This window comes from Pan troglodytes, chromosome 1 (genome assembly GCF_028858775.2).
Source record: "Pan troglodytes isolate AG18354 chromosome 1, NHGRI_mPanTro3-v2.0_pri, whole genome shotgun sequence".
NCBI lineage: Eukaryota > Metazoa > Chordata > Mammalia > Primates > Hominidae > Pan > Pan troglodytes.
In genome coordinates, this window is record NC_072398.2 from 63168628 (window position 1) to 63190375 (window position 21748).

The following is a 21748-nucleotide window of genomic DNA, read 5'->3' on the forward strand; positions in this document are numbered from 1 at the left end:
GACCCCCCTTTCCAGTGCTGCCCACATCCAATTACTTCTTAATGAAGGAAGAAAGACCCAGCTCTCCTGGCTCAATTCAGGGCCCTCCCAGCTCCAGAGCTGCCTGTAGGCCCTTACTGCAGCTGTAGCACAGTTCCTCTTCTTCCACTTCCTTCACCCCCTTACAGGTGCTTTTCCCTAGAGAACTCTCCAAAAACCCTCTTGCATGCAAACTCCACCCCAGATTCTAGTTCCTCTTCAAATATAAATTCAAATAAGTACATGCCAACTTTCTACTAACATACATGAGCGGATGAGATTTGAAATAATGGCATACGACACCACCACTGCATAAATACCTCAAGACAATAAATATTATACACATTGAAATATTTAGGCATATGTGAATAAATTTGGTAGGAATAGGGGAGTGATGCGGGAGAATTACAGCAGTTTGTGAAGGAGGCCAAGATTACAGATTATCAGAAATAACTTGTTCTAGGAGTACAAAGGGCAGCCATTCCTGAGTGAAAGCAGGCTAGGATTAGGGTAGCAGAAAGGAAACCTCAATAATGAGGGAGGAAAGATGACAAGCATAGGCTTGGGACATTAAGTAAAGACCATGAGACTGAGAATCAGGAGGCCAGGAATCTACATCTTACTACATATCTACCCATTTGATCATAAATGGGTCACTTGCTTTCTCTGGGTTCTGTTTCTTTAGCTATCAAATGATAAGGTGGTGTAAGATTATTTCCAAATCTTAGCCTTCTAAAAGAATATTCTGTAATTATAATTTAAGGTTTCCTGTCACTGACATGCCCTTGACAAGTTTTCTCTCTTCAGAATTTTACCTAAACTCAGAATTTTAGTACTCTGTGTGTGTGTGTGTGTGTGTGTGTGTGTGTGTGTGTGTGTGTATTGGGTGAAAGTCATTGTGTTAGTAAAACAATTCAGTACAGATAATTAATATAACTTAGTATCAAACTAAACTACCAAATGTAATGAAAAGAATAAGTTTTTCATGCTTCTGCAGTTTTATTCATTAGATTCTATGTGTTTATATTCAATAAAAGAGAAGAACAATGATTTCTACACCTGTTGTGCATTTAAAACAATCAATAACCCAATAACCAACATTTCAATTGAACCAAAAGTCCTCAAACATGTCAACTAGAAAAAAAGTGCTGGCAAAAATTGAGGTGACATATTGGTAGAACTTGGGCTTTTCTTTAAACTGCTCTTGGGTGTTCCTTGACTTTATAAAATAAAATAATATCCATAATGGCATGAGAATATTAGTATTAAATAATGCTTTATTTCCTAATATCCCTTTAAAAAATATAAGATCTAATTATCCTGTGAATTTGCACCTGATTCCAGTGTGCTGATAAGTAGTTACAGTGGGGTGGCTGAGCTGGGACCTCAGCCTAGGCTAAGGGAAATTCAGAAGTGAGTGGAGCTTAAAGGCTGGTGTACTAGGCAACAGCTAACCCAGAAAAAAAAGGTCCACTCTTTCAAGTTCAAAGGGGCACTCACTTGTGACTTCTGCTGTTATAGTCATTGCCCTTGCCATCACCATTTCCACCATATTCTTTTTAAATTGACTGAGTGGAAAACAGTTCCTGAAAATCAGCTTGGGCACAGTACAATTTCCTAGTTATTCCATTGCCTGGCTGGCACAGATCACAGATGGCTACTAGAAGGGCATGTGTAGAATATACATATGGAAGTTCCTGACACCGTCAAGCCCAATTCATGACAGTCAGTTCACAAGTTCTTCCTGGCACTTCCCAGTTATTTATGCAAGATGTCTGAATCAACTCACTCAAACCTCTTTCCCTGTTGTCCTTCTCCTAAAAAGTATTGCTGGGAAAAATACTCAAGTGTTCAAGTGTTTGTTTTCCCAGAAGCTGAGGAATGTTGACATGACTCCAATGCTTTTCATAATTACTGGACATGAAAAAATGAATAGTTTGTGATGTATGTCAACTTGCTAAATTGTTTCAGAAGACAAACTTTATTTTTCTAGCAGTAAGAGAATACAAATAGTTTAACTGCAAGAACATGCTTGTCTGACTTGCATGCTTCTGCTTTAAGGTTCACCTTGAACTTACTGATAGTGAACAACAAATCCTAGACTTCTAAATATATGATATACCTATAATTATAAACTTCCTTTGTCTTAAATTGTCTGAAGAAAATGCACACCAGCACTAAAAGCAATATAGGCATTGTAGTAAATTCAACAGCAGCAATATATAGGTCAGAATAGGTTACAGTTAAACACATAGCAACACTAGTCCACAAGGCAGGTAGAAAATCATTCAGCCAAAACAAAGTTTCCAATTATAGAATGAATGCTGAGTAAATGGCTTAATCCTGATCATTGATTATAAATGGTAGTCTTTTTTCCCCTGAAAATTACGTGAGAGGAAAAATTATTTTTTTCACTTTAATGTATATAAAATAATATGAACTATATCTCCCATCTATTCATAGAAAACATACTATCTGAATGTAAAATAATTAGCATTACTTCTGCCCATCTTAGTGCAAATATTGTAGCCACTGAGGTCCTGTGTTCTTAGAATGTAATCATTTTCATTATTATCTTCAATTTAAATGTCAGAATGTATTCATAAAAGTGCTCTGCTCATGATGAATATGGAAGAGGAAAAGGGAACATTTAACCTTGTATTGATTAGAATAGATCCTTCACTTGAACTTTATTTTCTCACGGGAAAATGCTATATGATCATTTCAAAAACTATTCATTAATCCCTGACAATAATGATAATAACAATAATAATAATCACTAATGTCTATTAAGTGCTTCTATGTGGCAGGCTCTCTTCTAAGTGCCTTGCATATATTACATATCATTTAATCCTCACAGTTTCCCCATGAGACGGTTCTTGTTATTATGCTTTTTTTTTTTATAGTTAGGAAACCAAGGCATTGAGTTCTTAAACAATTAGCCCAAGGAGAGTCATGTATCTGATACATGGTGAGGACAGGATTTGAGTTCTCAATTCAGTGGAGAGATAGACAATAATAAAATAATCACAAAGACAATTGTATAAACACAAACTGGTTAACAAACATCCCATTTCCATAGCTGCATTAATACTTGGGCAACTGCAAAGAAATTAGTGGTAATTACCTGATACGTCAAAAAATGTCTGTGCCCGTCCAGTACCTGCACTGCTGACAGCAATGCATTCATAGAAACCTTCGTCAGACAAAATGACCTTTTCAATATCTAAGTTCACACTGGCAGATTCTCTGGAGGTAAGAAAATGGAAAACTTTTAGTTACTATAAAATAAGACCAAGTTGAAAGCAATGATTCACTATTTCTTTTGAAGGTTCATTCAAAAGAACAATGTAAAGAAAATAAATTGATAAAACTGCAGAGTTCTTTTTAACTTAAAATGACACACCATTTATATTTTACTAGAAAATGAGGCTTTTCTACTCTGAGCAAAAGACACAACATAAACAATAGTTATAGAGATTGAAAATTTATTTAGAGAAATATTTTCTAGCTATGTCAAAATATAAGATAACAGAGCTGGCAAAGAAATACTCATTAATCCTCTCTGCTTTTATTTTTTCCAGTTTTTGGTCATGTCAGTAGGAATCTTAGACAAAGCAATTTAATTAGGCAATATACAAATTTGACGGTAGGAAATCTACTTTTTGATTCTAAGAAGATAAATTCTCCTTAACTTTCTTTTAGATAAGCTCCACTTAGATAAGATATAAGGCCATATATTGTTCAACCTACATACACAATGAGAAATGAAAACAAATGATCAGTTTTATAGTTAAACTCTATCATGTAGGTTAAAAAAATCCCTCTACTATATTATTTATTCATTCATTTAATAAATATTTATTATTTGTCCGCTAACACTGTTCAAATTATTTCTCATTTTCCGGAAGTATCTTAGTAATAGATATTTAATCTGTTTCAAAGAGCTCAATGATCTACAAAAATAGGCATTATCCTGTTTTAAAGTGTGGCTGAAATGTCAAAAATGTTTTCATAATTTTTCTCCCGTATCATCTATAGCTACTTATAACCTTAAAAAAATCAAGATATAGACAAGGTAAAAAGCCCACTGCAGTCAAAAGACTTACCACTGAATTCTGAAAGTGGTATAAAATATAATACCTTATGGTGATATCTCCAGATCGCTCCCCATCCAAACACACCATACTTATCATCAAAAAACCATGAAGAACTTACTGAGCTCTTAACTCGTATTTGGTACAACTAGGGTTTGTAAGAAAAAGTTAAAACGGGTTTCTGTGCCTTAGGAAAGTGAGAAACAAAGCAAGGTCATTGATCCATATGTTTTAGTAGCTGAGAAAATTCACTTTAGTTAAACATTGCTTCCTTTCAATTCTGTAGGCACTACATGCCAGTGGTTCTTCTTGTCACTTTCAGAATAAAAGCAGAATACTGCTTGACTCCATACCACACTGATCATGTAAGCTGTATCTTCGATGCTTAACAGGAGTATACTAAGCACAAACTTGTAAATGTCATCATCTACAAAACTGGTAAGTTTCAGCAAGGTAGGGGTTTGGAATACGTACATCTTTGGTGTTTTCTTCAGTGCCTACTTAAAAGCTGAGTATACATTAGAATTCATCAAAAACAGATGGATGGAAATTTTAGAACAGAAACTGATGATTCTTTGAGTTCTAAATCCCTTTTTAAAAATGAGAAAGTTGAGATACAGAAAGGACAAGTAATTTGTCCAAAGACATACAACCAGTTTACTAAATGCTTGAAGAATGTTCTTTACAGTTATACTTGTTCCTTTCTTGATGATGAAATGTTACATGAAAATAATTCTCTTTTTCATGGAGCCTTCTCAGTTGACATTAAGCACTATGTGGACATAATAAAAAAAGTTTTGAAGGGTAGACTTTGGAATACAGAAAAGAACACGTCAAATAAAAATGCACCCTGCTGCTAATGCAAACGGATTCTCTCTTACATCCCCTGGTGACCAAAGTGACTGACATAAACAAACATTAAGTCACATGTTCCATGTTATTAGGAAATCTAGGGCAGGGACATGAGAGTGAATCAGGATTAGGGTATCAGTCTATCATCACTCATGCCTAATTTTGTCTCTAACTTGTCACATCCAAAGAGCTTAATACATGTCAGCAAAGCATGTCATATCTCTGGGCCACAGAGCTGGAAAAATGAGAAAAAGAATTCTCATGGCTTACCTCCCAGGAATTGTGTGGAATTAATGAATTAATGTTTCTAAAGAATCTCAAGTGTCTTTGAAAAATGTTACTGTTTAAACATAAAACAGAATTATTTGATTTCACCAGCTAGTTATGTAGCTTCATCATTTTATATCCCAGTCAATTATGTTGCTGGTTATTAAATACACAGCTAAATAAATCATTAAGATATACTATGTAAGGGGCAGGAAATAATACAGTTTAATCTTTAAGAGTAGAAAATGTCCTAGTTATGATGAATATTCCTGCCATAAATTTTTGATTAAAATGACTCCCCATAAAGCGATTGTATAAGCTGAGACTGTCAAACATTTAACATCTTATGGAAGTTATGTTGATATTGAATTAACAGTATACAAGTCTGATAAAACAATAATTCCCAGACATTTTCCCAAAATGTTGTTTGTTTCACAGTAAGTTAAAAGGCAACACTTTCCAGAAATCATTTTTCTCCAGTTTTCAAGGTTTACTTAGTTTTTATCATGAAATTACTTGCATTTGCCTAAAAAAGTTACCCAACTTCACAAGGAAAAGTTGGTGCCTCTAGCCTACTCCTGCTGATTGTTATATGCAGGTGCGACATCTGCTGTGACCCACCTGTCACCCACCTGCAGCACACACCATGCCTCTCTGACCTTCTCTGCTCCCCTTCTCCTCCTGGCTCAATGGGCTTCAGCCATACTGGCCTCCTCCTGTCTGTCTTTCCCACATGCCCAGTCCACTCCAGCCTTCATGCATTTGCACTTGCTCTTCCTGGTGTTTGAATACGCTTCTCTGGATACCTTTTTGATCATCTTTCTTGGCATCTTTATGTCTTTGCTCCAATGCCCCTTACTCTGAATTTTAGGATTTCAAATTGGCCAATGCTACATCCACTCCACCTACCAGCATTATTCAACCCAACTAACCCACTCTACACTTACCAGGTTCACTTATCATAACACTTTAAATCAGATTCAGAAACACTTTTACCATGAAGCCAATAAAGCTAAAGTTTCAGGACCTCTCATTTGCAAGGTCTCCTTTCAAGATTTTGTACTTAACATCATTTTCATAATTCTGTATTTGTCTTAACAACAGACCCACAAATTAAAAAACATTCAGATTCTATAACACATGAGTCAACATTTGAATATGTTCAAGCATTTATTATATTATTATATTTAGCTTCTGTTTACTGTCTCCATCTATGACAATATAAGCTCCACAACGGCACAGATTTGTGTCCATTTAGTTCACTGCTATATTCCAGACTATGTAGCAAGTGAGAATTTTCAGTGAAAAAGTACATTGCAATAATAGTCTATATTTACATGTTAAATGCTGAATTTTATTACTGACAGAAACATGTACCTACTTCAAATACTGGTCTACTCCAAGTGTAACTCCATTTCTGACAAAGCTCAAGGTAAAGGGCAAAAGACTGTCAACAGAGCAGGGAATTTGGCCCGGCTGCAGATAGTATCCTGGGGTTTTCTCAGGCATCGTAACTTTGGGAGCATCTAGGAAAAAAAACAAAAACAAAAACAAAAAACTTAAGCAAGAAGGTCACAATGGTGTTAAGTACTGCCTCTTAATCCATTCAAAATCTTTATACTTAAATTATTCCAGTAAATCCTCTGCATTCCAATTAACCCAGATCACCAAAAATTACTTTTTCTATCTTTATTTGTTCAAAACTGGTTGATTTCTGGATATCTTTATGGGCCCCTTACTACAGTATTCATTGAATCTAAGACATCATAGTTTTTAAGACATAGTATTTTTTTGTACCACCAAGATAGAAAAAATACTACCAAATAAGCAATAATATATCAATTTTAGAATATGTTTTTATTTCAAAAACTTAAGAACCCACGTATCTCAGAATCAAATTGTTTTTCCAAAATAAATGTAAAAAATGACTTTTAGGAATCCATCAGATTTTGTAACATTCAAATTAGGGGCTAAGCCAAATTTGAATATCGTATATGAGGAAATATTGAGGTTGGTTCTATTCTTACCACTCTACAACTATTCAACAATAGCTATAGAATTGTTCCTCAATTTCCCAAATCACTATCTTATGTATAAATGATAAATTTTCGTCCCTCCACCTAACAGCACTAATAGTACTATAAAATTTTATAAACAATCCTGTATCTTTATCAGTCCATTAGCTGGGCGAGGTGGCGGGCGCCTGTAGTCCCAGCTACTCGGGAGGCTGAGGCAGGAGAATGACGTGAACCCGGGAGGCGGAGCTTGCAGTGAGCCGAGATCGCGCCACTGCACTCCAGCCTGGGCAACAGAGCGAGACTCCATCTCAAAAAAAAAAAAAAAAGAAAGAAAAGAAAAAAAACAAAAGATTGGGTCAGAGTTCGGTCATGAGCCTTGAAAAATAGCTCAAGTACAGCTAAGCTGAAATGCTACCTGATGCTTCCAAATAATATCTCATCTGTAATCTCCTCTCTACACAGTAGCAAATGTACAATTAACTAGCTAACTAATCAACTAGACAAATAAAGGCAGTGATCACCTGTTGTTTACTATGAACTACCATCTATGGAGCAGAAAGTTTCTGACAATTGTATATAAACATTTAGCCAATTTAGACAGTTTAAGCAAATATATCTGCCTGGCTTTTTTAGGGGAAAAGATAGTACCAGAATTTTCCAGTTCCAGCTCTTAAACTGACTAATCAAAATTCTCAGATCTGCAATCAGTGAGACTTAACATGAAACTTTGGATGTGCTATTTAACAGCTAAGAAAAACTGTGTTACCGTACATGTAAATGTCCATCAATTTGGTGATGCAGTAATAATATGAAGACACTATTTTTTATTTGATAGTCCGTTATTTACCTATGGGTCAACATCACCCTCTTAAACTGTCAATATTTCAATGTTGAATAAAATGATGTCTCACCTGGGACAATATTAGAAAAGGAAACACTTGATACTCTCTGGAAGAGGTAATCATCTTTATCATAGCCTGTTACTTTGAGAAAGAAAGCTTCATTTGGTGGTACAAAGTCAGAAATATTCCATATGCCATAAGGTTTTCGATCTGGGTAATATTTAACAGGAATAGTCTTAAGAGAACTTCCTGAGATACTCAAAAGTTCAAGAAGATCTATTCTAGCTGGAGTGGAAATTCCAGAAGTATTGAGCAGTACATAGGTAGGTATTCCTACAAGAGAAAGATTTTGTTATCATTTACAAGAAACAGGCAATTGAAGTTATATATCAAATAAGTATTTGCATGATAATAATATATGAGTACCATAAGGATGCCTACAATTTCTGGATCAGTTGCAGAATTGTTTCTACATAAAAGACAGTTTATGCATGACCAGAGAAACTTAGGAAATCCTAAGAAATAATTTTTATAGTATTTTAACTATGCTTACAAGTAAAAAAAATTAGAATTGTGAAAATTGTTATATGTTTGATCACATGAATACTTTAAAGATAAATTATTTTGTATCTTTCCAGAAAATGCAGCAATAAAAATAAATGAACAATAACCTCCCCCAAATTTTAACTGTTACATTATAGTTAAGCTTCTTTTCAGCTAGAATACTATAAATCTCAATGTATGAATAAAATAAGAGCACAAGGTTTAAAAATCAATAATTTTATCTTTGAAATACAATGATATGTGACGTGTTTAATTTTTCAGCTATCTACACACATTTTACCTTGACAATAGGTAATTTATAGATTTCGGTAAGGAAAAAAATCTCAAGATCTGGGTTAGTAATTCTCAAAATTTAGTAAGTGTAAGAATAAACTGAGGTGCTCACTAAAGTACATATTCCTGGGCCCTACCTTCCATGGTTCTAATTCAGGAGATCTGGAGTGGGGTCCAGGAATCTTAATTTTTAACAAGCATCCTGAGTGATTTTTATATCAGTGGTCTTGGGATTATACTTTGAGAAAGTGATTAGGCCAAGAGAACAGTCACATTTAAAGCTATGCTTCTCAATTTTATTGAATACTACAAAATTATAAAATTATAGACAGTCTGAGAAATATTTTTCATTTGGATATCTATTATGTCAATTTAAATAATATGCACATACAAACCTTGCACTGGTCTGCTGACTGTTTTTTTGAAGTCCAGGGTGGGCTTTCGAGAAAAGCCAGCTCGGAAATCAATAGTACTGAGGCCAGTAATGCGAACAGAGTGCCTTCCACTGCTTGAGGTCTGAAAATGTTTAATGACAAACCTGGTCAGCAGTTGATCCAGTATGCTGGTCATATGCAACCCTCGCCAGTATGGGAAACTGCACAATATTTAATTAGGATCGATGTCCAAAAACTGAGGCTCTGATCTGATGTTCTCAACATAACTATGATTCTATATTTTAAATGCAAGTTTCATAATACATACCCCATGGGGACAGCTCTAAAAAACAATTCAGTAATATGTTTCATGCCTAATGATAAAAGATGTAAGGGTTTAGTCACTAGTGAATGGGCTGGAAATAAATCTGTAAAAGCTCCATGAGGGTATGGATCTTTGTTTTGGTCACTATTGTTAACATAGTAGATGTTCAGCAAATATTGAAACCTTCTTCCACAAATACATCCAGGTTCAATTCTAGAAAATATTTATTTCTTCTTTGCCTCTAGGACATTGCAGCCAGTGCAAGCAATAGAGCTGACCATTTTCAGATTTTGGCAACCTGGCATCCTCAGCTCAGCAGTGTTCTAGCAAAGGTACTCAGCATTTATTAAAAATGCAAAGTCCTTATCTCCAGCCTAGATTTACTGAATCTGAATATTAGGTCAGGGCAGTCTAGGAATTTGCATTTCAAAAACCACCTAAGACTTATGAACAAGAGTTCACCATTATTTTATTACATAGATTACCAAGATTCTGTCTCAAAATAAAATGACCACATAATTCCAGCATTTAAGTAGAAGTAGGAGATGGGAGTGAAAGAAAAAATTCACACAACTCTAATGTACCGATTATCAATTTCAAACTCAACACTGAGAAGGCACATATTGAGGTATTATAGCAATGACAGAATACACTGGAAGTATATATATATAAATTTTAATCTGGTAGACAGCCATATTTGTGTATATACATTTTAATCTGGTGGACAGCCAGATGAATTCACACACCATAGTTACCAGTGGGCCACTTCCAGAGCTGTGCAAACTACGCAATATTCCCTGAATCACTGCAACTCCTTGTTATTTAGCAATGTGGAGAAGAAGGAAGAGAAGATCTGTCCCTGTTGCTACCATGTTTCTTCCTCATTGAGCAGAATCTCAAGAACTCAAAGGGTAGTAAAATGAAAGGGAGAAAGAAGAAAAAAACCCATCATCATGAAAGCTGTTGCTATATTCTTAGCATAAATGATGCAGCTAGTTACTATGGCTCATTTGCATACAGGTTACAAAAGATTATATGTGTAAGTGTAGGGATCTTAGTACCACCCTTATCCCATTATTTGTCAATGAATATGTGTTATGACTTCCACATAATAAATTTAAAAAGGAAACTATGGATCATGACTCAATTTTAAATCAGGGATTTCCTGTAGGGTTGTATAAAACTTTGGTAATTCTAATGTCAATTTCTTTAGATAATGTAGAGCTTTAGTGAAGACACTATCACCTCCTAATTTCATGTAAGTCAATCAGAATGCTTGATATTACAATGAGTTAATTTTTATTTTTTCACTAACATCATATATCACTGTTAGTTGCCTTGCTCCTCAGAAAGTCCCTTATGATGAAACAGCTGTTGAGGTTACTAAGGGCAAATATGACACGTAATTTGCCAAATGACTGCTATCAAGTGCTAATCATCTGCCAAGTGTTCTGTGCATAAATCAACTAACAAAGGTGGTTTTCAAAAACGTGGTACTTAATAGCTGAGTGAAAAAAAACAGAAATTATACAAGTGTTTGAAAATATGTTAATGTCTATTACTAAATAACACGTTAAAGTAGATTTGATGAAGAGGGAGCCCCTTATAAATTATATAAAATTAATGTAATATAAATTAACTTTGATCCTTCAAAGACCACACCAAGTAATAAAGTATGCAAAATAAGAATATAGGTTTACTATTCTCTGAGGAAATATGAAGAGTATTTTGCTCTGCTAAAATATGAAGAGTAATAAATAACAAAATATCTTAATTTCATGTGTCTATACTATACTGTAGACAGTAGAAATGTCTTCAATGAATTTAAGTGTTTGTAAATAAAAGATATCTTCAAGTGAGTCCATTTTTATATGCAATTAATCCAACTCTGGGCTAACCAGGGTAACGGAAACAAAGGACATCCCAAATAAACTAACATTGTGGTTTAAATATACAATAAAAAGAAAAAAAATGAGCTAATTTAAAGTTTTTAAAATAGCTTAGTATTAAAATAGCCTCTGATGTTAATTCATGCATTTATCATTATTTAATTATTCTCTGAAAAGAATTCTAATACTTGAACAGTATTTTAGGAACACTAAACACCACATAAATTTCTTCATGAGAAAGTGCCAATAGTTTGATATCTATTAAAGTAAGCTATTGTTTTCACCTCTTTCTTGTCTAAGCTCCCTTTAAAAAATATTAGTGTAATAGAAACAAACAGGTTTTGTGTATAATGAGGGTATAACCCACCAATAAATGGAAAAGGGAGGAGAAAAAAGCACTAATGTGCACAAAATGCACACTATATATAAAGCTTAATTTTTTATACAAATTCTCACTTTTAATCCTCACAAAAGTCCCTGTGAGAGAGTATTATTACCATCTTCACTTCATGGATAAGAGAGGTTAAGTGACTTGCTCAAAGTAACAGATACAGCAGGTGGCAAAGCTGGAGTCTGAACTCGGTGAAGCTCCAGAAACCAAACTCTACAGCTACCCCACGCGTTTCTCATGATGATCTCAATGAATTTAATTATGCTGGTTTGAGGGTAAATGTTGAAATATGCTGAACTGCTTTACACAATAGGAGGAGAGTTATATGGAACTTCTGGGACTATCCAGAGGAAAGAAGCAGAGAAATGTACTGGGGAGGCAAGGGGGTGGTGGCCAAGGAAAGAGCAGGAAAAGCACAAGGTGCTTTCTGACATAGCCCCCAAATCTACGAGTAAATCTACCAAATTCACGGAATGCTTGCTATTGATAGATTTCTTGTGATATTTTGAAGGGGCTGAGTTTTGCCCTGCATCAAAGTACAAAAAGGTATAATCAACACTAATAATCAGAAGGCAATGAGAACATAAGCAAGAAAGCTTTTAGGAAACTGCAGGAGTGCTGGGAGAAGACTTTGGAGTCTCATGAGTTATGAACCTGATGGGGTTAGAGGAGAACCAAATGACACCAAGGTCTTGGAGGGGCAAAGAAAATTAAGCTAATTCTGTAACTGAGTCAAGCAAAGAGGAGGTCCAGCCATATTTCTTTCCCTTCCCTTCTCTTCCAAATTATGTTAGCCATTTTAATAAATTTTTTATAAATGTAATAAAATTATATATATATATATATGTCCTAAAATTAGTGAGGCCAAAATTACTATCTTAATGTCTTTCTATTTGGTCTTTTTTATCATCTAGATTCAACCTGTGGGTTATATTAAAATTAGAATATGGCTACAAAAAGCACCTTTCCACCACAGAATGTCTTGAAGTATTACTCCTGCAGAGTTACCCTAACCTCATGGCTTCTGTAGATAAGAAGAGGGAAATCTAGCAGCAGCATTCAGTCTCAGAGAATAACAGGAAACTTTCTAGATATTAGATGTTGAACAGGATTTATCTGAGCTAGGAAGAGTTGTGTTTCAAAGTCAATTTATTCATAAAATTTCTAAACATACATAATGAGCCACGTTACTCCTCTGAGTGAGTAGTATCACGTTCATTAAGTTGTGAAGGGGTCTGAGTCAGGAATACACAGGCTGCTGCAGTGTGAGCAGATGTGAGGTAAGGTCACGGTTTGGCAAAGATGAGGTTATACTAGTGATAGTTAAAATTAGGTATCAGCTTGATTGGATTGAAGGATACCTAGATAGCTGGTAAAGTATTCCTTCTGGGTGCATCTGTGAGGGTGTTGCCAAAGGAGACTGATATTTGAGTCAGTGAGCTGGGGGAGGAAGACCCCCCTCAATGTGGGTGGGCACTATCTAACTGGCTGCCAGCACGATTAGAACAAAGCAGGTGGAAGAAGTTGGGATAAGCTGGCTTGCTGAGTCTTCTGGATTTCATCTTTCTCCCATGATGGATGCTTTCTTCCATTCCTCCTGCCCTTGGACAACAGACTACAGGTTCTTCGGCCTTTGGACTCTTGGACTTACACCAGTGGTTTGCCAGGGGCTCTCGGGCCTTTGGCCACAGACTCAAGGCTTCACTGTCGGCTTCTCTGCTTTTGAGGGTTTTGGACTTGGACTGAGTCACTACCGGCTTCTTTCTTCCCCAGCTTGCAGATGGCCTATTGTGGGACTTTGACTTGAGATTGTGTGAGCCAATTCTTCCTAATAAACTCCCTTTCATATATGTATATATCCTATTATTTCTGTCCTCTGGAGAACCCTAATACAGAGATAATATATTGGTATCCTAAAGTTGTAAATAGGTAGCCTTGACCTACAATGCAGTAAGGGAAAAGAAGGAGCAGAGTGAACCAGAGTCTAGGTTTCTCAATTGGAGTGAGACTACCAAGAATGAAGAAGCAGGACAGGCTGAAGGACAATTGAACAAGCACCATGGAGAGCTCCAGCGGAAAATTACTTGCTCCTCTGAGATCTCAGCTTAGATCTTCCTGGTCAGCTCTACTGCAGATGGATTTACTTCTTAGTTTAAAGGCGAAGAAGGCCTGTTAAATGCCTGCCTACATTGAAAGTCCCTTCAAGGCAGTAACTATTTCATATTCATCACCCACAGAATGTCACTCAGCTGGCACGTGATAAGTGTAGGTTTTGTAGGTTTAATAAATGACATGAAAGCCATCCACATGCCTAGTGTTGATGTTTTTTCTTAGATATTCCTCAGACCAGCTAATGCTATACTCATCAAGAATTCACTAAATGTTTCTAGATGCATTATGCTAAGTATGTTCACACGTTATCTCTTAAAACCCTATTATGTCCAAAGATAATTTTATGGCACTACAAAGAAACAGAGGTTCAAAAAAATGATATTTACCTAGGTGTAGACAGCAACTTAAATGGCAATTTTTCCAAGTTCAACGTCTTTCTCAGGTACCTAACTCTGTGCATGGTATTTTAGAATAACATAATTTCTAGGTAGATTTGCACCCTATGGCATAGAAAACAATAACATTCTCCAACTATTTCTTTGCCATTCTATGTTTCTGAGTACCCTTTCAGTTAGGAAAGTCAGGTCAGTGGGGTGCTAATAAATTCCCCTCTAACAAAAAAAAACCCTAATTTTTGGCGTTTTTCAATTTCTGTGGTGTAAATATTCCCATCATAGCTGATTCCTAGCTCCCAACATGATGTTGCTGAACACAGAGCTAGGAAGAGAAATGTATCATTGACTCTCCATGAGTCATTATGAGCTAGCTCTAGTATACCACTAGGCCACGATAACAGCTTGCCTACTGGGTAATAAGGGAGTGAAATGTGTCACTTCTGGGATGAGACAGAAGTAACACAAATTTCTTTTTATTTATTCAATGCCACATCCTCCAGGTTTTTTCCTCATTAAGTGACTGAAGATGCTGCATGTTCTAAATTATGGCAGAGCCTCCATCAGCTTGGGTTCCTGAGTGACTGTGAAGCAGAATACTCTACCAGACCTCATGGAACACAGAACATTAGTGAGGAATTAACCTTCTTGTATTAAGCCAGGGAGAATGCCTCCTAGCACTAAATATGAAACCTTATCTTTTATAAATTGAATTAAAATTTGATTGATAGAGATGGTTTTTCTCTCTCCAACAGAGTTTCAATGTTTTATAAAATAGTAAATGTGCCCAAAGTAAGACAAACACAAAAACCAAAGAAAAATTCAAGTGTATATGCATTAAAAGAAAGTAAAGATACAATGTATGATTTACATGTATTCAAGAGAACAACTAATTAACCTGTGTCAGCATTCATGTGTCAACATTTTTAGTAACAACTAATTCATGTGTCAGAAACTGCTGAAGCACTTTACCAATATCTCATTTAACCATGACAATATTGGGTAGCCACTATTTTCTCCCACTTTCCTCAGACTTAGAGAGGTTAAGTAATTTCTCCATGAACAAAAAGACATTAAGTAATGAATCTTGAATTCAAATAGATGTCGACCTCTTTTCAAAGTATTTGCTCTTAAGTTTTGAATTCTTTACAAATTAAAGAATAGATGGTTTCAATAAAATATTTATTAAGAACCTACTGTGAGCTAGGCATTGTGTTAAAGACACAATCATGGAAGCTAGATTTAAATACCATTATTTTGTTGGGCATTATGCATTTGGAGAAATGTGTGATAAGGAAATTTATCCAAAACATAAATTCTACTTAAATACACACACACACACACACATATGCACACATGCATATGCACACACATATACATAAAAATGTGCATGTGTACCTAAGTGTACACATATCTTTTTTATAAAGGAAGCATTCTATTTGGTTGACAGTCCGATATTGGAAGGCCAAAAAACTGGAAAATTTTCCAGGAAAAATCTATTATCAAACATGCCACTGACCCAAAACATTAATGCTACACCTAATCTATTTACTTAACACACTTTGTATAGACTACAGGCTTATTCATAAGAGTCACCAGGAAAGACTAATAGGAGGCCAGCATAATAATCTTCATGTGTGGTCCTTTTAGACTCAAGGTTGATTTAATTATGATTCCTAAACAAGCTTATGCCACTGGAGTATGATTTTTAAAATATCCTTACCCAGTAGAAAAGGCATTAGTAGGCTCTGGCTACCAACATAACTATCCAAAACCAAAATATTTCTACTAGTCTCAGAATCCCAGTATAATCATGTGGTTGGGTACACACCCTTCTGTACTTGGGAGATTATCTAAAGACAGTTTATCCAAATGTACTTAATAGAAACATACCCCAGGGGATATGTTAAATTAAATGATCACACTGATAATCCTAGACTAATATAAACATTTGTACCACCTAAACCCATTGGGTGCTGACAATTATTTAATGTCTTTGCAGGGAGTTTCCTTTAAAAAGCAGAGGACAAAATTTGGCTCAAGAGTTTCTGTGGTTACATTCAAATACTCTATATTAGTTGCTGAATGGAAAAATCATATTGCTTCTCAGAAATAAGATCCATGATCTGTAGCTTTCCTACAAATGGAAATTTAGGAGCATAAAACAATCTTCTCTTCTGTTTTTAATAAAACTTTATGTTATTTCCAGTTACTTCTTTTTAATGTGCTTTACCTGCATCAGAGGAAACCTAAAACATTTGAGTACTTATGTGAATTATACAAATGAGTTGACTCTTTATCTCTGCTTAGTGAAAGTGCCCTAAGATGGAACAGTAAAGTACTGACCAGAAAAATCACAGAAGAAAAGAAACTGCCACTCTCTTATCATTTTAAATCGTAAACGTATTAGTGTTCCATGCTAGCACCTCCACTATAGACTAAGAAAACCAGTTCTTCTGCCTGCTTCCCTGGATATCCTCAGAATAAATGTATTAATTTTTATTCATAAATATTTATATAGTTCTTTCTCAGGCACTGTGGCATATACTAGTGGCAAAATCTGGTCTATAGAAAAAGAGACAGAGAAAATATGTACAGAAATAAAAATGATATAAGGGAGAAATTAATCCAAAAGGGAAGTGCAGAAAAATTTAATAGAAAGCCAGAGAGAAAAGAACATTTTAGGGAAAAAAAAATCTGACAAAGTTTGATGAAAGTTTTGTCATTTGAGCTGAACTTTGTGGGATAGTTATAAGTCAGAATGCAAGAAAAGGCATTATAAGGGGAAGGAACAGCTTGAAAGAAAGCGTGGGGTAAGAGAATGTGGTGGGGGGAGAGAGACAGTACAAAATTATATTTGACAAGAATGTAAAGACAAGTGATAGAAGATAACTAGAAAGATTGGCTTGAGGCTCAATTGGGTGGTCCTTGAGCCTCAAGGTAAAGTTAAGTAATAGATAGATCGTTCTCCATATTTGGGATAAAAACTGTTATGTGAAACATTCAAAAAGCCACTATTAATTTCAGTGATAGAGCAGACCTTTTCCAGATAGTCCAGTGCATGGGAGATAGCACCAGGGAAACACTATCTAATCTCAGACATTTCTCATCTTGAGAAAGTGCACATGTAAAACATTTTCATTCATTAGACATCCAAAAGGGAAATCCAAAGTCAACAGCAATATTTTATGTCATCAGATTCAGTTCAATTTCCTTTGTATCAACCTGATACATTCTTTTGGTATTTCATATAGAAGCAAAATAAGTTTGTTATGTTTAAGTTTCATTATAATGCTTATTCTTTGTTTAGTTGTTGTTAGCACTAATCCTACACTAGAAATGCTGTAAATCAGAGCTGGAGGCTCTTTTGGTGAGGGCTAGATAAACATTTAAGATAAAATAATAATAGATACTGTGACTTTTTATTGTTCCCTTAATTATAGGAGACTGAGCTTAGAGACTTGTCTAAACAGAGTTCTCATCACCTCATCACCTGATCAAAGGCTCTGCTCACTCATAGAACTAATCCTCATTACTTCTCTGTTCTAATTATCAATTAAAATGTGCGTAATGTCCATTAAGTAAGTAGCACAGAACATGGCCAAGAGCAGTCAGTAAATGTTTATTGAATGCATGACTGAATGAATATTTGTGTGAGGCACAAGGTAAAATAACAGTCATGCAATATCCCTCCTCTGGGCAAGAGTTTTACTAGAAGAAATACCACTGGTACCAGTCCAAATCACCTGGAAATAGGTACAAGTACTGCACAATAACTTGCTACTAACATGGAAGAATGGCCTCACGTGCACGTATTTCACAGTCAATAATGGACTACTTAAGGTCAATATTCAGAAAGCAAGAAAAAATTACTCCAGTGGACTTGCTAGCTCAAGACACCGCTGGCTAAGTCACGCTTAAATTAAAGTATTTGAGGGATGAAGAGACTCGACACTTCCTCTAATTCCTTCCTACTGTGGTCACAAAAAGTCAGACTCAATGCTAGTGATATTTTTGGCAAGTTAGTCAAAATAACCATTACACAAAATTTGGCCACATTTATTTAAAATATTGTAGCAGCAAAACAACTCGTCAATCTAATACACTCAATAAATACCAGGCATTATGTGCAAGGAACTGGGTGGAAAAAAACAGGCAGGAAGGGCCATTTCTGGCCCATTCATTAAGAAATTACCAGATTTTCTTTCACATGCCTTTTCACCTATGCCCTTTTATTATCCACCTTGAAATAATCTACGCAAGAGTTTCTATTTTTCCTACAGGGCTTAGAGTTCTGAGAATAAAAAACTAGTATCTTAGGATTTGAATGGAGTTACAAGGTAAACATTCATTCTTTAAACTGGGGACATTAATGGAGTTATTCTTTAAAAAAAAAAACTGACTGGCATGAAAAATGGCTCTTTGAATTTCTACGGTATATCAACTCCACATATTTTCACAGCAGCTCTATAATTTGAATTATGATCCCATTAATTCCATTTTTTATGTAAGGAAACAGACAATGAAAGAGTAAACAATGTACAGGATATCTTCATTTGAGTTCTCCCAGAAAGATTCTAGAGCAAGTTGTTTATTTGACAGCTGGAAGGAATGCTAATAGGAAGAGAGGAGATAATACAGGAATGGGAAGAGGCCCACAAAGGGTGTGTTTTAAGCCTGTTCCCACAGCGGACACCTGGAGTGTGTTCCTTCAGGTGCTAATAGCTGCTCCCGAGGGGTGTTAATTCCTTAGCCAAACAACCTTTTCCTGTTCTAGGAAAAAACCTCCAAGACACAGAAATGCAGATACTAGATTGGGAAGTACACTGAAAAGCCTGAGAAATATGGGCAAGTCACTCAGGGCATCTGCCACAGTGGGACACACACAAAATCTGCAGCAGAACTAGATCTCCGATTTATGGTATCTTGAATTTTGAGTGTATATTTTTTCCTCCATACTGCCAAAATACAATGCTTTCTTAGAGGAAATATATACCACTTAAGATAAGTTTAGGATACAAATACCACGTTGTGCTAAAGAAGAAAATGAATAGAAATCCACCAAATAAAAAAAGCCAACACAGCACTTGAATGCTTACTTTGAAACAGAAATGATACTATTTCAGGTGTATCATATTAATTTAATTCTCAGCCCAATTCTGTAAAGTAAAGGACTGTGACTATCATCTCCACATGACAGAGAAGGAAAGCCATGCACAGAGAAGTTCTGTTCCCCAGGCAGTGCAGCTGTTAAGGCGTGGTGTTAAGATTCAAACCCAGGCAGTTTCACAACAGAGCCTATGGCTCTAACCGTTATTCTGTGTTGGCTCAATCTCTGATTATTTTGTAAGCATGAAGTAGATAATAAAATAAATCTACAGATTTGATGATAGGAAAACTATCTGAGAATTGTAAGTGTATCGTGTGGCAATGATGACATTCATGGTCCTCAAACTGAAAACTACCAAATTCATGTGATCAAGACACCTCCTACAAACACCTATGTACATTGCTTTTTATTACAAGCACTCTCCATGATAGCAAGAGTGCATGTTTAAAAAAACCATTGTGTATACTTCATGAAAAATGCCAACTTCAAAATAAAATAATAAACAAACTTTGTGAAATAACCGTACCTTCACTGTCCACATTCCAGCCTCTGGCTCTTTCACATTCACTACTTTGGCAGAGTTATGGATATTTAATAGCTCATGCAGGCCAAATCCCTTTTTTATCAGCTTCCCTGAAAGACAGAACATAAAGGTAACAAGCACAATCCTTCTCTCAGCTATGTATATTAGCTAATTTAACACTACATAAAACTAAGAGCATGATCAAATTTCAAATAACACTGGCACATTTTTTACCAAAGTGTGCTGCAAACTAACCCAAAGAGCCTTTATTTTCTGTTCTGTGGCTAAAATAAAACACATTCAATTTCCAGTATCTTATGACCTGATTGACACTTATACCCATAGCTCAAAACATTATTTTATTTATTTCTAAAATATACTTAATTTTAAGGTGTCCAGGCATTGGAAACCTTATGAAATAATGGATTACTATTTGTTATGCTGACTTGATCATCAAATGAGAATAACAATTAGCAGACTGTAATCATATTTCCGAAGCCAGCCTAGATAGTAATTACTATGGCTACCAAAAATGTTACGCAGAGTCACTAGAGAGATTTAGATTAAATAGATGGAAAACACAGCAAACCAGAATAAATGTCTTTCTAGAGAACACTCAAAGTATTACTAACATGAGAGCCCTGGGCCTATCTTTACACAAAGTGTAAAACCTTAACCGGTTTCCCATGAAGCACAGGAGAAGGCTTTTATCTGTCATAGGAATAATTAAAAGAGGCAGTGCAATGAAGTAGCATGATACCATTGCCTACTGACCTGACATTTATCTAAAGTGTCTAATAGTTGGAACTTAGAAAAGAGGAAAAGCAAATTTGGAATTAAGCCACAGTTCAGTTTTTCACTTCACTCTTGACTTTCCCATGGACTACTTCTCCAGTTATATAAAGAAATAAGTTAGGCCAGGCACGGTGGCTCATGCCTGTAATCCCAACACTTTGGGAGGCCGAGGTGGACAGATCACAAGGTCAGAAGTTCAAAACCAGCCTGACCAACATGGTGAAACCCCGTCTCTACTAAAAATACAAAAATTAGCCAGGCGTGGTGGTGCGCACCTGTAATCCCTGCTACTCAGGAGGCTGAGGCAGGAGAATCGTTTGAACCCAGGAGGGAGAGGTTGCAATGAGCTGAGGTCATGCTACTGCACTTCAGCCTGGGTGACAGAGCAAGACTCCATGTCAAAAAAAAAAAAAAAAAAAAAGAAGGAAGAAAGAAATAAGTTATAAGCATCCTATATTTGAATCAAAAGTTTTACAATCATTGTATGCCCAATGACTTTTTAAAGTAGTAGAAACATAATGCAATGGGTACAGGTACTCTGAGTCTCCAGGTAGTAGAAAACACAAGTCTTTCCTTGGTAACATGGATGTTATTGCAGTAGAATGCTACTTCAACAGGAAAATCCATTTATAAGATCAAACTTGTGTAAGTCTTGAGAAAGACGTTGTATTTGTCTTGTAAATTTCAATGTGTTTGTGGCCTCTGAGAACAATCTCATAGGTTGTTTTCTTTTGGAAATTAGTTATTTAAGTAAGAAAACCAGTTATCCCCTTCCCCATTTATAAATATAGAGAAGAAAATGCAACTAAAGCCACAGTGGAAATATAACTATTTTGCAAATATTAGGTAAAAAATATTTCTAAATGAAAATGTTAAGAAACGATTAAAGATTTCTGTCTTTACTAG

The 21748-nt window shown here is 35.5% G+C and overlaps 1 protein-coding gene across 5 annotated transcripts in view; it reads right to left on the bottom strand.

Annotated features, from left to right (window-relative positions):
- HMCN1 (hemicentin 1) overlaps positions 1 to 21748 on the bottom strand; it is a 514108-nt gene that overhangs the window by 261010 nt on the left and 231350 nt on the right. For all 5 annotated transcript variants that reach the window (XM_063794515.1, XM_054673722.2, XM_514061.8 and 2 more), the window contains 5 exons: positions 20051 to 20157; positions 9327 to 9447; positions 8164 to 8427; positions 6616 to 6760; positions 3146 to 3267 (listed from right to left, as the gene is read on the bottom strand). In XM_063794515.1, coding sequence (XP_063650585.1) covers positions 3146 to 3267; positions 6616 to 6760; positions 8164 to 8427; positions 9327 to 9447; positions 20051 to 20157 — 759 coding nt within the window. The remainder of the gene's footprint in view (positions 1 to 3145; positions 3268 to 6615; positions 6761 to 8163; positions 8428 to 9326; positions 9448 to 20050; positions 20158 to 21748) is intronic.